Below are 17,714 nucleotides of genomic sequence, written 5' to 3'. Positions count from 1 at the left end.
AGCCTCTCTAAATTGCACAGAATTAACTGTGAGAGCTAAATTCCATGAGAAAGAGGTCTTGTTTTAAGAACGCCCAGAATGAGTGATCTTCCTGGGTGCACAGTCACTCCTGATAGGTGTTATCTATCAGGAGGTCAAGTGTAATGGGTAAGAGCATGGGTTTTGAAGGAAACTGGTTCACCCCTCCATGCTGTTATTGCTAGATCTGAGATCTCAGGCACATTACTGAAACACCTCTGCTTCAGTTTCCCATCTGTAAAATGGGGATAGTACTAGCACTTTTCCTATAGGTTGTTAGGAGGATTAAGTGAGTTAATATATATGGATGTGCATGAAACATACCGGACTAAGTGGCTGTTATTTTTCATAGGATGTTACAGCTGGAATGGACCCAAGAACTCATGCCTAACCTTTCCTTTCACAAAGAGGAACCTGAGGCCCAGAGCAAGAACGTGACTTGCTCAAGGTCACTACCAAAAAGTGACAGAGTGGAACCAGCACCCGGTCTCCTAGCTCTTGCTCCTTCAGCTCACCAGTTGGATCACTAAGAACACCAGGAGAGGATCCTGGCACACATACAGCTCTCAGCAGCACCAAGCATGCCCAAAAGCCAGAGAATACTTGCAGTTTGGGTTCAGGATACATGACAGGATATGCATAGATGCTGAGAAATACAGAAATGTTGGACTCTCATAAATCCTCACTATTCAAAGTGTGGTGCAGAGTTCAGCAGCATCAGCATCACACAGGAGCTTGTCAGAAATGCAGATTCCCAGGCCCGCGCAGACCTGCCAAATCAGAATCTGTATTTTAACAAGATCCCCAGACGCTCTGTGTACACATTAAAGTTTGAGAAGCACCGCCTTAAGTGGAGAAAGCTTGGGGCACAGCTGCTTGAAAAGTGGACAGAAATGTGTGAGAAGGTCTGTTTTATAGGAGCTGAGTTCCTTCTGGGACTGATGGGAAAAGTTCCTGGCCCCTTAGTGGGGTTCAAGCATTTCTGTAATCCATCAGCACCTGCTGAGAGCAACACCTGTGGATGCCTTTCCTGTAGCTCTCACAGCCTAAGACAGATCACCAAGCCCAGCAAGTGCAGGGATTCAATGTGTTACCTTTTCATTAAGGCGTTCATGTGCTCAGTGCTGCACTGAAGGTTCAAGGGTGAGCAAGGCCACTGGGATCCTGCCCTGGTGAAGGTCACCCTCCATGAGGGGTAAATAGGCAATAGACAAAGAAATAGACAAGAAAATGTCAACGAGTGAAAAGTGCTCTGAGAAACTCTGCCAGGGTGATGTGACAGATGCAGGCACTGACTCCTGGGTCAGGTTGATAGGTTTCTCTGAGGAGCGGACTAAGGAGTGTCCACACCTGCAGCCCACCACTGGCCCCAGGACTCTACTAAAGGCGCTGATACCTCTGGGTGGACTGGCTGGCTGGGCCTAAGCATCCTTATTATTTGACAGAAGATCTCACTAGATTCCTAAACACCGTGCATCAGTGGGTGTGGCACGCTCACTGTGAGGCAAAGGGCACCCCCCCAGGTCTTGGGGTTTCTAGGGCCCTAGGGAGCCCCCCTTCACATTGGTTTATAGTCTCCCATCCCCTTTCGGGTGTCAGTGAGGAGTTGTTATTCTGCATTTCCACAGAGGAGAGTTTTAGGCAAGCCTGCCCTGAGAACCCAGAGGAGTAGTACAGTTTATTCCCCTCACAGGAACGGCAAAGCCCGCCAGCCGCCTGAATAAACAAGAGGCTGGCGGTGGCATCACCCCATTGGCCTGCAGGGCTGAGCCAGCTGGTGTCCCCCAGGGCAGCAGCCACAGCTGCCCCTCCTTGGCCACCCCCAATCAGCCACCTCTAACCTGGGGGTGCTGACCCTCAAGAGCTCCCCACCTCTCCCTGGGACTCTGCGCTCCTCACACCAAAGGCCTTTGGTGAGGCAATTCTCAGGAGATGCAGGGGATGCCACCTGCATAGGGTACCCTCGATTCTGCCCTGGGGGATAGGTGAACCCCATGATCTCATGCCTCAGGCTTTTCCCCCTGGGACAGCTGCAACCATGACATTTATGGTGTGTGCAACTTGGCTCGTGGGCAGTGCTGGCAATGTGGCAGAGGAGGCGGGAATTGCACCTATCTGGCAGAAGCAAGTGTACCCATGGCCCCTGCCAAGGATCCTGGCACAATGAAGAAGAGGGAAGGGAAGAGGGAGAAAGAGCAGACAGATAGAGGGCTGGGACAGAAGGCTGGACACAGCCAACTGTGGCAATGAAAGATTTGGGAACTTTGTCCTCATGATTTCTTGGGCCAGGCAGAGCCAAGGAACTGAGAGGTGTTCATAGAACAAGTGCCATGTGCAGGACTGGTATGCAGTTGGGTACTGGAGGGTGCCTGATGGGAACAGGTGTCCACTGGTGCCACACTGCCAGATGGAACAGGCGTCCACTGCTGACTTCAGCCAGATGCACACACACCAGAGGGACAGAATGTGCAAACAAGGCAGGGACCCTTGGCAAAGGGGAACCGGATGCAGGTGGAGTTAGGGGTGCAGCCATCAGTCAGCCCTAGTCAGTATGGCTGGTGTTGTGACAAGCCACAGAGGGCCGGCACAACCAGATGTGTAGACTGGTGGAATGGGTATGAAGGACACAGACTGTATCCTGACCTTGTCCAGCTCTTAGACACGTGTGCGTGTGCCTGGGTGAGACTGTGTAGTGGCTTAAGCCAAAACCTTGGGACCAGGGGAAAGATGACCATGGGGCAGAACTCTGGCAGTTCTCTGTGGTCTCGCTTTTACAACCAGAACCAGGGACAGGGGTGTGTGTAGGGGAGGGTCTGGCTCTGGAGATCAGGTGTAAACCCACACCACAGTCATGGCCTGCTTATATAACCACATAGGGCAAGGGATGAAACCTCTCTAGGCCCCAGGTGGAAAAAGAAGGAATGATGACACCTACCTCACTCAGGCTTGGCATGGAGATGGATGAGGGGCTGCATGTGGTACAGTGCTGGGCACAGAAATCGGGCTTGAGGCATGTGGGTGAAGCTGGAGTGGAAGGGACCCTGGGGGTCTCCATAGCAGATATGCAGGTGGAAAAGGAAAGGGAAGCTAGGGTTTGGTATGGCTGGCGTGGGGAGGAAGGTAAGTACCCAAGGCTGGTGTGCTGTAGAGAGACACGTTAGACAGCTGTGGGAGTAGACGAAGCCAGACTGCAGGTGGGCCAAACCCCGGCCCCAAGTCACACAGCAGGTGCACACAGCCACATCTAAGGAGGCTGCACAGGAGGCCGCCTGGTAGGTCCTGTGGGCATCAGGATTCCCTGGCAGATAGCTGGATGTGCACAGGGCTAAGATCCAGATGGCAAGGCCAAGGGCATATGGGACATAGTTTCTCATGGGAGTGAACTGAGCAAGTGTGAGGGTAACTGGACCCAAGGAGGGAGGGCTCGCAGTTCCCATCAGCTCACCATGCTCACCCTTTGCACCATCCAGGAGACAGCTAGGACCAGATGGCCTGGGACAGCCACCCCAGCTGACAGCTGTCTCCTAGCCCCTGGTAAGAATGCTGGGGAAGAGAACAGCTGGAAACAGCCGGCGCTCCTGATGGCAGGACGGGTGGGCCGTGGCCTAATCCCTCCGACCACAGCTGATGGGAGAGACAGGCAGGCCTGGGTTCAGGGAGCCACCAGCTGCCCCATTGAACACTCATCCAACCAAACAGCTGTGGAGCATCTGTCCTACATCAGGTGCTGGACCAGGGCCTGGGAAACAAATATGACTTGACCCAACTTGCCCTTAAGAAGTCCAGATTCAAACAAGGCAACAGCAAGAAGTCCCAAGCCTCTGGTGATGAATTTCTGTATTAGGGATAACCTTACCCCTTAAAATAGGGCCACTCGAGCCATGCACGCCTGCACATCCTGGCAGCTCTAAACTGTGTCTAGGCAGACAGATGGAGGGCTGACACTCGCACTCTAAGTCTCTTTAGCCAAGAAGAAAACCTTATATCCCACAATGGCAAATTAGATTTGAAGTATATACAACCCCAGGAGAGGTAATATATTGGCTTTAACTCATATTAAGATGTAAATTGAATTAAATAGCGTTCGGGCTGAAATATATCTTAGAAACACTAAATTCAACCCTCTGCCTTTTCACGTATGAGGACACTGAAGTCAGGCTGGGTAAGCAGTGCCCCCCCTCCCAGCCTTCACTTGAGGAAGAAGAGTGAAATGACTTACAGCAAACCCCTCGGAGAGAGCAGATTTGATCAGGAGAGAGAGTGAGCCCTGGGGGTGTCTCGACAGGGGTGGAGGGTGGGAGGAAAGGGGAGGCTTGGAAAGAGACAGCTCCCCCAACTCACAGCCAAGTCTGCACAGATGAAAATTACGTTTTCTTATTAGCCGGTGAAAAGATATATCCACCAGGGTCAGGAATGCTTCTTTGATCATGCCTTTCAGTCCAGAAACACAAAAGCCACCAGTGCTTTAGGTGTGGGGGAGAAGACCTCAGCAATGCCTGTGCCAGTACATTCTGGGGAGCAGGCCAGTTCTGGGTCTGGTAAATCCATCGTGGACTTAAATCTTCCTTGGAGGCAACATTATCAGGAGAAAAGGCTTCAGCTGGGACACAAGGTTCCCTGGTGCCATCTATGCTCATGGGTGTGGTTTGCAAATTCCAGCAGGTAGATTGGAGAAAAAGGAAAGAGACACACACCAGAAGGGACAAGGCAGAAATCACACTATGGAAAGCTTACAGGCATGCATCTATTTTAAGAGCATGGGCTATGCACCCACACATATACAAAGGCGCACGTGTACATAAGCATTTCAAGCACTTATAAACACTTACAAGTATCCTGCAGCAAGGTGGGGGTGGGACATTTCTTCAATAAAATTTGCAAATTTTACGGAAATGACTGAAACCAACTAAAGCTTTGATGCTGAAGATTATTTTAATGATCTGTCCCTCTGTTTGTCTTTTTCTCCACTTTAGTAATAAATCTGCCCCTGGAAGCCGTATGTGCTGCTCGGGGTTGAACACCATGCCTCTAGTCCTGCTGCCTTCAGAATCCACCTTTAGGCCTGGGCAGCCTACAAGTCTTTGGGTCTCTGAGTGCACTCGGAGCTCGGATGAAGTCTTTTCTTGAGCTGAGTGAGTGCCACTGCCAGCTCTGTATGCAATGAACAGGGCTTGCCTTTGCCTTTGGAAATTACAGATTTTCTTTATAGACTTTTAACTCCTATATCTTCAGATACTTATGTTCTGTGCCCACCCACCCCTCAACTCCAACATATACCCACACTTCCTGCATGCCCTTCCCCTTCCCAGCCACTCACAGGAAAGAAAGGTCAGTTGGGGTCTATGCTGGACTGCTGACCACCTTGAGTGTTTCTTGTTCCTGGAGCAGTTCTAAAACTGTTTTATGAGGTTTCAGACCTCCCCCAGTGAACTGGAAAGATATTTTTGGAGTTAAGTTTCTAGAACACAGCGAAATGATCCTACTAAGTTATACCCTCCAAATTGACAAAATCTGCAAAGTCTGACAATACCAAGTGTTGGTGACGATGTGTGTAGAACTTTTTTTTTTTTTTGAAACAGAGTCTTGCTCTGTTGCCCAGGCTGGAGTACAGTGGTGCGATCTCAGCTCACTGCAAGGTCTGCCTCCCGGGTTCATGCCATTCTCTTGCCTCAGCCTCCAGAGTAGTTGGGACTACAGGTGCCCGCCACCACGCCCAGCTAATTTTTTGTATGTTTAGTAGAGATGGGGTTTCACTGTGTTAGTCAGGATAGTCTCCATCTCCTGAACTCGTGATTCACCCACTTTGGCCTCCCAAAGTGCTGGGATTACAGGCGTGAGCCACTACACCCAGTGTGTATAGAACTTTTATACCCTGCTGGAGGGAATGTAAACTTATACTACTACTTTGGAAAACAGTTTGGCAATATCTCGTGAAGTTGAAGATAAGCATAACTAATGCTTACCTTCTAGTTCCATTTATCTAATGTACCATAGAGAAATGCAGGCACACATGCACCAGGGTACATGCACAGGGATGTTCATGTACAGGAATGTCCATGGGGCTATTCTCAATTATGAATGCAGAAACTGGAAACAATCCACATATCCATCATCAGGAGAACAGATAAATTGTAGTATATTCATACAATAGAATACTACACAGCAATAAAAATGAACAAACCACAAGACACAAAAACAACATAGATAAATATTAAAAATACAAAATTGAATGAAAAAAGCCCAACACACACACACACACACACACACACACACACACACACACACACACACTTCTGTAAGATTCTATGTATTTAACATTCAAAAAAGGCAAAATGATTACATTTAGGGACGCATCCTTCAATGATGAAACTATAAAGAAAAACAAGGAAGATGCTTAACCTAAAAGTAAGGATAAAGGTTCCCTTGAGGGAAGGGTATGAGTAGGAGAGAGCATGTGGGGGCCTTTCGGGGTGTTAAAATTGGTCTGTTTCTTGAGCTGGTTGGTGATTACATAGGCATTTTGTTCACAGTAATTTTTTAAACTACATTCATTGTTTATACACTTTTCTATGCCTGTGTCATTTTTCATTGTTTAAAGCAAAAGCTTACCCAAAATCATTCCACTAAGCAGAGCTGCTCCCAGAGCTGATTTTACCAAAAGGTAAACTCAAAATAGTTCAGATTCCATTTCTCTCTCCTTCCTTCCTCTTTCATCTGCAAATGAAGTTTCCATTCCTACCTCCTCCTATATACTTAAGGTGGAACTGTGGCTGTAGCCCATAAATGCGTGCTTGCTTATACTGCCAACCATTGATCTAACTCTGGGCAAAATGCCTCTCCAATCTGACCCCTTTTGTCTTGTCTGACCTCCAAAGAACTTCCACTGGGACTCAAGAATATTCAAGGACCAGGAGCAGATTTTAACTTCCATTCCTCCTGCAGAACCGAGCTGGAGAGGGAGTGTTTTTTCAATTTACCCAACATTCTGCCTTTTCAATTACTGCAGACTCCAGACAGTCAGCTGGCATGAGCCTTGAGACAAACTCGAGCAAATACAATGCGCCACTATTCGGGCACAGGGGCCCAGATCCATCTGAAGACTACTGTCACACTTCAGCACCCTATCACCTTAGCCTCTCTAGTTGGGGAAACCTCCTTCCCGAACTCAACTTTAATCCTGTTTAATGGGACTATGGGATATAGTCACAGTTCTGCCTAGAAATTCCCTTGGAAGAGCTATTGTTTGAAGTTCCTGTTAGGAAAAACTGATGCTTGCAGGGCAGATGGCAATGATTTGAAGACCCTTACAGGGTTGATTAGAAAGAGCCCTGGACCAGGAACCAGAAGGCCCTATACTTCCTAGCACTGTGATTTTGGCCAAGTCGTCTAATTTCCTTGATTCTCACACTACCCAGGAACAAATGGACTAAATGTATATGGAATGCTTTACAAAACATAATATGCTATATAAATATAAGGGATTATTATTATTAAGATCCAATCTTTGCTACTAAACATACCACAGTTTTGGCAAGGAGATACTCTCACTGATGTAACTAAAACTGTTTTTTGCAAAAACCAGGTCACTGTGTGACTATATAGATGATACCACCCTGCTGGGACAGTGGTACTGCATCAAATTCACCCATACTTCCTCCTGAGCAGGAGGGCTCAGATGTTGGACAAGGCTGTAATGAGACTGTGATCCTTGGACAAGCCCAGCCCACTGGCCTTCTCAGAGACTGAGCACCTGACCTTAGCCTCCAGAGCACTGTACTCTCCCCCCAAATCTATCTTTCTCAAGCTGTGTTCTCCAGGCAGAATGGCAACTGTTTGGCTGCCAAGGTCAGGTGAAAGCAGAAGAGGTTGCTGTTGCTCCTGTCCCTATAGAAGAGCAATCCCTTTCTTAAAGGGGCATTGCACATTTGGATGGTTCTGGGGGCCTAGGAAAACACAGGCACCTCCCAATAGGGGACCTTGGTTTAATTCCTTTTGAATGCATCTGAAAGAACCAGAAAGTGGTTTTAACTAGGAGGAAGAGTCCGAAGCCTGCATGAAGTCCATTGGTAGTGGGATGGTGCTGACCATCCACAATGTCATCATTCCAGCTGCTAACATTGAGGAAGGAGATACTCAAGATGCCCAGGGTCCTAGTTCTTTGAGAGAACCCCTTGAAGAGAGTGGCAGACAGCAAGGAGGAGGCTGACACAGTTCTATTGGCCACCCTGATCTGTCTACAAATTTCAGGATCCAAAACCCTGACCCCTCTCATCAGACCTCATAACTGATATGATTAAGGACCTATCAACCCTCCCAGAGCCAACAGCCATATTCAGAAAACACCTCATCATAGCATTGGAGGAGTGGAAAAGGAACTGGTATTCACTTTCTGGGAAAATTTTTAGGAGTGGAAGGAGTGTGCTGAAACCGATCCTTGTAACTTCAATGTTTCATCATCTTTGTGCCAGCTCTCTTGGCAAAGTAATGTAGGAATGTTTGTCCTCAATCTCTCCTTGGTCAGAGCCTTGTTTAATTTAACCATTTCAAAGCATTTTCATACTGATTAGTGTACTTTGTATCCTCTCAGCAATCATACGGAGTAGGCAGGATACTATTCTCACTGTCCAGATGGAGAAGGTAGGACATGGCTGCTTGGCAGCTCAAACAGAGAGTAAGGAACTCATCCTGTCCTGACTCCGACCCTGCTGCTCTTTCTGCCACAAACTACTACATCTACTAATCATAGATCAAAGAACCTTAGCTCTTTCATGGTATTCCCCCAAAAGTCCACTTTTTCTTAAGGAATATTGATATGTTTACAGTCATTGTGCTATTAAATTTACCACGTACAGTAACACTGTAAACATTAAAGAAATCGATTTCCACTCAGAGCAGCAGCTCTTTGAGTCACTGTTTCAAGTATCAGTCCAAGAACCAGATGCGAGTCAATGAAGCGTATCCATGAAGTTTCTTACTAGTAATGTTGAATAATGATCGTTAGTTACTTTTTGGGTGACTAAATGATTTCTCATCTATATGTTAAGGCATCACAGCAAAAAGACTGTCAACATTAATACAGTATCTGTAACAACTCCCTGTTCCCATCATCATGTCACACACCACTAGATGAAAACCATAGCACCACCTGTACAACTCCCAGAGCCCAGTCAGAATAGTATGGTGTCTTTGTCTATGAAAATTGCATGACTTGTCCATTCATCCTGGGCATGACTAGTCTGAATGCTGAGCAGGGAACATTACTTATTAGTAATCATTTTTATGTCTTCTTCCTCTAAAATGAATTTCACATGGATTCACACACATAAATACAGGAGTATGAACCAGAACAGTTAGAGAAGTTAGGAACCATATACGAAGGAAGGAGATGACTCCACCTTAAAACTGGAGGTAAGATACTTATTGTACCTTTACATTTCATTGAGTTGTGAGGTCTCTGGAAGTCAAGGTAAAAATGGAAAGACATTGATTATATGATTAAGAGGATTTTATAGATGAAAAAAAGAAGGTACAGTATTGGCATTTCTACTTAACTGATTTTCTTTGTCACCAACAATTTGGCATAGTTTTGGATGAATCTTTTATGTGCATTTTCCCTTTCATAGAATAGGATGGGTTAAGTCTAGTCAGCACATGTGTTAGCTGAAAATTTACTGTGGGATGTTTGGTACACTTTTGAGCTTGATCAAGAGAAAGATATGGAAACCAGAATCTTCCTTACCTCTTCTAGTTTATCCACTCGCCCCACCAGTTTGGTGGTGACTGAATGTAGCTTCAGGAGATCCAGGCCATAGAACGCTCCTTCCAACATGTCTATGATTGTGGAGAGCTATGAAACAAGGCAAGGGGTTAGTCCAGGGCTGGGGCAGACAGACACAGGGCAGTTTCCTTTCAGATCTGCATGCTGGGGGCTCAACAGGAAAGTCACTAGCCAGGAATTGAGAGGTTGCCACGAGAAACACATTTGTGTAGGCAGGGATGTAGGCAAGCACAATGGTGTATGTGCATTCTGCCTTCTGAAATGTTTGGGTAAGAAAATGGGAGAGTCCTCTAAGAACAAGTAAACCTGAGGTCTAGACCTCTTCACAAACTGTTTATACCTCTTTTACGAAATCTGTCAATTGCATTGACATCTGTCTTTCCTACTAGACTGTGAGCTCCTTAAAAGTAGTGTCTCAATAGCAAAGACATGGAATCCACCTAAATGCACATCAATGACAGGCTGGATAAAGAAAATGTAGTATGTATACATCATGGAATAATACGCAGCCATGAAAAACATGAGATTATGTCTTTTATGAGAACATGGATGGAGCCTGAGGCCATTATCCTTAGCAAACTAACACAGGAACAGAAAACCAAGTACCACATGTTCTCACTTATAGGTGGGAGCGAAATGATGAGAACTCAGACACAAAGAAGGGAACAACAGATACTAAGGCCTGCTTGAGGGTGGAGGGTAGGAGGAGGGGGAGGAGCAGAAAAAATAACTATTAGGTACTAGGCTTAGTAGCTGGATGACAAAATAATCTGTACAACAAACTCCCGTGACGTGAATTTACCTCTATAACAAACCTGCACATGTACTCTTAAACCTAAAATAAAAGTGAAAAAAAGAAAGCAAGCAGTGGCCATGTATCCTTCATCTCTGCTTCCCCAAGATAGCTGGCTCATAACAGGTATTTTTATTGTATAAACACTCAACAAGGTGGCTCTACATGTCAACACCTTGAGGATATGCTTCTGAAACACTCAACTTCATTATCTACTAAAGGCTCTGAAAGACATCAACAGGTTCTCCTTAGCACAAAATGCTAAACTGACCCTGGGGTAAAAGAGGACTCAGTGTCCCATCTTTGAGACTCTTGCTCTATGGCAAGCTGCCATAGTACACCCAGCCTTCTCAGTTTTTATCAATACCGTCCTGCCTGCTAGTACAGAGGCCCTGGGAGGAAGGTGGCCGAGGCTCTGGCAGCACTGAGGTCATGCAGAGCGCAGGTGCCAGAAGCACTTTACATGGTCATCCATTCATTCATTTACATGGTCATGCCTAGCTGAATGTCTGGTATTGTGCCAAGTACTTCCCAGTTGTTATCTCATTGATCCTTATAACCCCACCAAGTAGATGTTATTATTCCCACATGTTATTCAAGGAGCTGGGGGGCAGACACGTTAAATAACTTAAGTGGGATCACACAGTGATGATTTGAACCCAAATCCGTCTGACTCCAAAACCCAGCTTGTTCCACTACCCAAGGCTGCAAGGGAAGTGGGGGTGCAGGATCAGAAGAAGCCCTCAGCCAACCCATGGGGCTGCCTAAGTGGGGCCTGAGCTTCCCTACCCTATAGACCATGAAAGGATCACAGTTTGATGACCCAATCTAGAGCAGGCCCCAGGCCTCTCCTTCCCTAGGCCAACCCAGCCCTTGCGCTAAGGACCAAAGACTTACTCGCATTTTTCTTTTGTGTCTTTGGGGTGTGTGCTGGGCTGACAGTAAATTGTGGCAGCAATTTTCCCGAAGAACACTGAGTTCTTTTGGCCAGCTGGGCCTGGCAGCTGCTTCCAGGCCCAGCCTCTCTGGCTCCATAAGGAGGGGCAGGCACACTTTGCTTGAAGCATCTCCCTTATACACCAGAGCTGAAAAGGACAAGTTTGCCAGGACATCAACCTTGATCCACACACAGCACTCTAGGGACCAGGCCTGACCTTCTTCAAAGGGTTTACAATCTTCAACCATGGCCCTGCCAGACTTGTGGGTCTCAAAAGTGCCCTCTCATCCAAGGCATTGCCCCACACCAGGTCCTACCTTCAAGTCCTGGCTGTCCACCTCCCGCAGCTTCTGGAGCCTGAAGTCTCCCTCGCAGGGATTGAGGGCAGATGGGGGTGCGACACAGGCACACTTGCAGGACGAGCCTGAGGTGATGGTTTCCACGGTGTAGAAGTCTTCCTTCCTGGAGGCCCCCGCATTGATCCTCTGGCAGGCATCCCGGCCCAGGGGTCTCACCACACACTTGCACTGACAGTCCGAGCCCTCAGACATAGCCTTGACCTTGTCATAGTCCCCCAGCAACTAGATACACAGAAAATGGGTTGGGGGTGTGCAAACACAGGTGTCAGTCAGCCTCCAGAAGGAGGCTCTCCATTTACTTAGTCAAACGTGCTGCACTAGTCAGAGACCTCAGACAACTCTGAACCATGGAGCCAATAGGTCATCGAGATGCAGTTTGCTGACTGACATTTCCTTGAAGGCATTCGGAGTTCAGCTCTCTTCGTTTGTCTTAGAAAGCTGTGCCTTTCTCATGGGGACTTAGCTTTTCATTATTTAAAGGAAAAAACAGATGAGCCCTGTCATTTGTCCAATAGCCTTTGTTTTCTATTTCTTTTCTTTTTTTTCGTTTTCTTTTTTTTTCCTTTTTTTTTTTTTTTTTTTTTTGAGACAGAGTCTCGCTCTGTTGTCCAGACTGGAGTGCAGTGGCGTGATCTCAGATCACTGCAACCTCCACCTCCCGGGTTCAAGTGATTCTCTTACTTCAGTCTGCCAAGTAGCTGGGATTACAGGCGCATACTACCATGCCCAGCTAATTTTGTATTTTCAGTTTCACCATGTTTGCCAGGCTGGTCTTGAACTCCTGACCTCAAGTGATCCACCTGCCCTGGCCTCCAAAAGTGCTGGGATTACAGGCATGAGACACTGCGCCCAGTCAGAATCCAGGTGTAAATGTAAAAAGGAAAAGAAGAAATTGGAGAGATTAAAAAGTTGGTATTCAAGTTTGAAGACTACTGGCATCTCTCATTCGTTTATTCAACATTTATGGAGTGCCTACTAAGGACTCTGAGGTGCTGTGAAGGATAAAGAGATGGGCCAGACAGAGAGCCTGCTCTCAAGAAGCCTGCAGTGCAGGAGGCATATAAATAGCAGTCACACAGAGAGTGATAAGTGCCCCTGAAGAGGCAGAGAGAAAGGGCAGTGGGAGCTAAGAGTGGCTCCAACTGGAAGCCAGGGAAGACTTCTTCGAGGAGTGGCATTTAATCTGGGCCTTGAAGGATGGGTTAGATGTGGAGAAAGGGAATTGAGAGGAAAGAGACAGGTCCAGAAGTCAGTAAGGTTTACTCAGTCTAGGAGTTTATGCTTCTGAACCCAAACCCCAGGCCAAACCCAGGAGAGCAAACTGGCAGCACTTGCTGCTTTTGCAATGCTAAACATTTCCTTCTGGGCACATGCCCCTGCCAGCCTCCCCAGGCAGGAAAACACGCGGCAGTAGGCTTTCTGGAGCCCCAACCCTGGGGACTTGCTGGGAAAAGGCTCTTATCTCCCAATCCTCTCCAAAAGGCCCTACATCTCCAAAGCCAGGGCTCCCTTCCTAGGCAAGCAGAAGGGTTCCCTTCATTTGACTAATGATTCCGGTAGGCAAGCATTGAGCTTGTTTGAGTGGAAATGTTCCTTGGGATGCTGTCTGGGGGGAAGAAGACTTGTAATGTTTTCCTTGCAAAGGTTGAGTTTCTTCTAATACTAATATTTGCTTTAGGGCTGTTGTCAAATACAGAATGGATCAGTGGAAGAAGGTGGTGTAGTTAAGGGTGACTTAAGCGGCTGTTCTTTACGGGTTGATAGTAAATTGTGGCTGTCTGCTCTTTGAAACTCTGCCTGGATTCCTACATAACCCTGCTCTGAGAACCCTGGGTGGATTCCTTCCTTTCAGGAGGCTCGGGTTTCAGGAAAGTTTTTGTTGATAGTGTTCCAGAGCCCCAATGTGAGAGATTTTTATGTCTTTTCAATTTAGAGGTCAGTGGGAGGTAATAGGTGGGCAGAGGGCATATATTAGCATCATTATTAAAGGAAGAGTGAAGAGGCTAGTGTTTGATAAATCCCAAATTGCAGCTGATTATTCTCTCTACAGGAAGGAGACAAGGCCCAGTCCTAGGGCTTGGTGGAAGTGAAGGTACAGGCAGCGCTGGAGGATCCTTTCTCAGACATCCCCTATTCTAAGGATTCTGGTGACAATCACCACACGTCATCATGCTGGCTCTGGAGAGCACAAAATAAACACTCCAGAGAGAACTACCCCTTACAGACATGAGATCTGGGTTGAAGACTGTCAGAAGCCCTGGCTCTACCTTTGTATCTCTTTTTTTTTTTTTTTTTGAGACTTAGGAGTCTCACTCTATCACTCAGGCTGGAGTGCAGTGGCCCGATCTCCACTCACTGCAACCTCTGCCTCCCGCCGGGTTCAAGTGATTCTCCTGCCTCATCTTCCCAAGTAGCTGGGACTACAGGTGCCCACCACCACGCCTGGCTAATTTTTAGTAGAGATGGGGTTTCATCACATTGGCCAGGCTGGTCTCGAACTCCTGACCTTGTGATCCGCCTGCCTCAGCCTCCCAAAGTGCTGGGATTACTGGCCTGAGCCACCCACTCCCGGCCTACCCATGTATCTCTTTATCTGTAGATGGGTATTAGGGTGTTTTGAAGACTGAGTCATAAAAAACAAGTTTAAGTACTTGGTAAACAGACACTTTACAAAGCCCACTGCTATCATGGGTTACTCGTGCCCCCACTGACCGTCTGCCCCAGCTGCCTGCATCTGCATTCCCACCCTCCCCTCCCAATACACCCCGTTATGTTCTCAATCTCTCTGTTTGAGGGTCACCTCACATTCACCACACGTTTCTGTTCTGACTTCACCCCATGCTCCCGCCTGGTGTCTCACCCTCTGCCATAAAATATCTCCCGATGGGATATGCCATCTGCCTCCTGGTCAACATATCCGCCTGTTTTCACATTCCAATTCTGACAAACAGCCACATAGACAAGAGATAACTTTTCACAACCCTGAAACCAAAAACAACTTTTTTTTTCTTTCTTCTCAAGAAGTCGAGCGGCATCTTCCCTTCCTTCATCTCTCCTTTCTCCTGATTAAAGACCCTATGATTTTGAGAGGAGAACTTATATCCTTCCATTAAGAAAATATTCTGATACATGAAAATCAAATGCCCTTTCCATTGGTAATGGAAGGAAAAACAGCTGCCCTTAAACACTTCAGCAAGGACCAGCTTCTGGCTCTCACCACCATTCAGGGCAAGAAGAGCGGTCGTGGCACTCGGCATCCTACCTGAGATAAAACGTTCTCCTGGTTGTCCGCCTCGTTTTGCAGAATCTCGTCCTCCGTAGGCGCCACTGTCTGCGCATCTGGGGGCTCGCTTGTCCCTGTGGGGACAATGCTGGACACCCAGGCCGGAATCACAATCAGAACCAAGTAGAGAACTAGCAGCCGAGGCTTGGCCATGAGGGGCGCGATAAGAGGGTCCTCAGCCCCTTCAGAGAATGGCTGGGGCGGGAGGTCTCGGCAAGGACTTCTGCGAGAGGGTGTCCTAGCTAGAGGCCGAAAGTGGCTGCTCAGAGCACCTTCTAAAGCTGGGTGCGACTGAGCGGAACGGGAGGGTGCGCCCCAGAGACTCTGGGCATCTCCTTCCCGACGCGAGCAGCCCTCGACTGTGCAGCCCCAGTGGAGAGTCGGACGCAGGGAAGAGGGGAGGCGGGCAAGGGCTAGCTGAGTGCGTCGCCCGCAGGAGGGCTCAGGTGGCTGGAAGGCGTTCGGACAGACGCCCGCGGTGCGCGCCGGGACGGTCGGCGGGGAGCCTCGGGGAGCACAGGGACCTGGCACCGGGCGGGCAGAGGCTGTGGCGGCGCGGGCTGCGAAGGCTGCTGGGCTAGGGAGCGGCGGAGAGCTCGCGCGGAAGGAGGGCGGAGCCTCTATTGTGCCGGGGCGGCGGAGATGCAGCCAGTGACCGCGCGGAGGAGGAGAACCGGGAAGCGCACAGGGACTCGGGCGGAGGGGGACTCGGGCGGAGGGGGACCCGGCGGACCCCGCCCCCGCTGGGGCTCAGCTGCCGCGCGCCGGCTGGGGGTGACGTCGGAAGGGCTTTCCTTTCCTTTCATCTGATCGCAAGTGAGTGGAGAGAAGTTACCCTGAGCGGCCTCCCTGAAGTCCGGGGGTTTGCCCATTCTCGCCTAGAAGAGCGACTTTCCATCGCAGGCACCCAGCCCTCGCTCCAATCCCGAGTCAGTTGGGGATCTGCGGCATCCTCCTTTTGCACACCTGGGGCAAGGAAGAAGGCGCGTTTGTTCCCAGGCATTTCTTTTCCCTTACTTAACTCTGGGCGAGTTCTCGGGCAGCTTTGAACTTAGCGCCGTTGGTAGCTGCTTGCCTGCCACGGCTTTAGAACCTAGTAATACTTCCACCCAGAGGAGAATCATTGAATTCCTTTCTGGAGTGTATCCTGAGTTGTGTAAACACTGAAAGTCAGAGGAATGACTGTACATCTCCGACACTCTCCGCGAGTCCCCATGGGGAAAGCTGCTGCCTGATAAATGATTACCAAAGGGAACAGCTCTTCCTGTCTTCCTGGTTAGGGACAAATCTCCTGGTCTCTGTTACCAGATTATCTCTAAGAGAGGGTCCACTTTCAATAGTGTGCAATTATGTTACTATGTCCCTCAATTACTGAGGACAACCTTTTATAAACCTACAATGAAGATTAGCAATATGTGAATTTAAGGAAGGGCACTGTGCCATCCTGGACAACTGTCACTCGGAATATCGAACAGAGTCAGGCCCCTTCAAAGGATATTACGCACCCTTGGGAAATTCAAGCACCTTGCTTCTTATGCTGAGGAATAAGGGTTGTAACAAACTAAGGAGACTAGCGCATATAAGTAATAGTTGACGTACGTGTAATAATAACCCCTATTAATATATTTTAATCTTTAAAAAACTCAGCTTATGGACAAAAATTCAATGCTCTGGGTGTCTGGGTTTGTGGGGACGTCATGCACACACTCTCCTCTGTGTAAGCTATCAAATCTTTTCTGAAGCTATATGGGGATAAACATTGATAAAATGCAGTGTATTTGATTGTTTGTTTGTTTGAGACAGAGTCTTGCTCTGCTGCCCAGGCTGGAGTGCAGTGGTGGGATGATCTTGGCTCACTGCAACCTCCACCTCCCGGGTTCAAGTGATTCTCATGCCTCAGCCTCCAGAGTACCTGGGATTACAGGTGCACGACACCATGCCCGTTTAATTTTTTGTATTTTTAGTAGTTGGGGTTTTGCCATGCTGGTCTCGAACTCCTGGCCTCAAGCCATCCATCCGCCTTGCCCTCCCAAAGTGTTGGGATTACAGGGGTGAGCCACTGTGCCCCACCGATAAAAAGTAGTTTTAAAATTCAATTAAGGGGCGGAGTGTGGTGGCTCACCCCTGTAATCTCTACTAAAAACACAAAAATTATCCTAGCCTGGTGGCATGCACCTGTAATCCCAGCTACTCTAGAGGCTGAGGCAGAAGAATCGCTTGAACCCTGGAAGCAGAGGTTACAGTGAGCCGAGATCTGCTACTGCACTATAGCCTGGGCTACAGAGCAATACTTGGTCTCAAAAAAAAAAAAAAAAATCAATTAAAGTAAACATTGAATGTTGGCCAAGTGCAAGACAACAAACTAGGTTGCTATACATTTAATGGGAAGATGAGATAGTTCACGTCTTACAAAGTGGGGGTGGGAGTCAGGAGGTAAGCAGAATAAGCACTGAAATTGTGAGGCAGAGTAAGAACATATCTCATGGGGTTTAAATAAGGAATAGGTCACTTCTAGTGGAAAGGTCAGTGTGAATTTCGTGAAAGCA

The 17,714-nt window shown here is 47.9% G+C and overlaps 1 protein-coding gene across 3 annotated transcripts in view; it reads right to left on the bottom strand.

Moving 5' to 3' along the window:
* OLFML2B (olfactomedin like 2B) overlaps nucleotides 1-15,766 on the bottom strand; it is a 40,312-nt gene extending 24,546 nt beyond the window's left edge. For all 3 annotated transcript variants that reach the window (XM_005541143.4, XM_015454438.3, XM_005541144.4), the window contains exons 1-3: nucleotides 15,148-15,766; nucleotides 11,844-12,107; nucleotides 9,758-9,865 (exon numbers count right to left, since the gene is read on the bottom strand). In XM_005541143.4, coding sequence (XP_005541200.3) covers nucleotides 9,758-9,865; nucleotides 11,844-12,107; nucleotides 15,148-15,321 — 546 coding nt within the window. In that variant the 5' untranslated portion in view covers nucleotides 15,322-15,766. The remainder of the gene's footprint in view (nucleotides 1-9,757; nucleotides 9,866-11,843; nucleotides 12,108-15,147) is intronic.
* Between the last annotated feature and the right edge of the window lie 1,948 nt (nucleotides 15,767-17,714).

Source organism: Macaca fascicularis, chromosome 1, assembly GCF_037993035.2.
Source record: "Macaca fascicularis isolate 582-1 chromosome 1, T2T-MFA8v1.1".
NCBI lineage: Eukaryota > Metazoa > Chordata > Mammalia > Primates > Cercopithecidae > Macaca > Macaca fascicularis.
The sequence above is the reverse complement of the archived record's forward strand: the minus strand, read 5'-3'. Positions and strand labels throughout refer to the sequence as shown.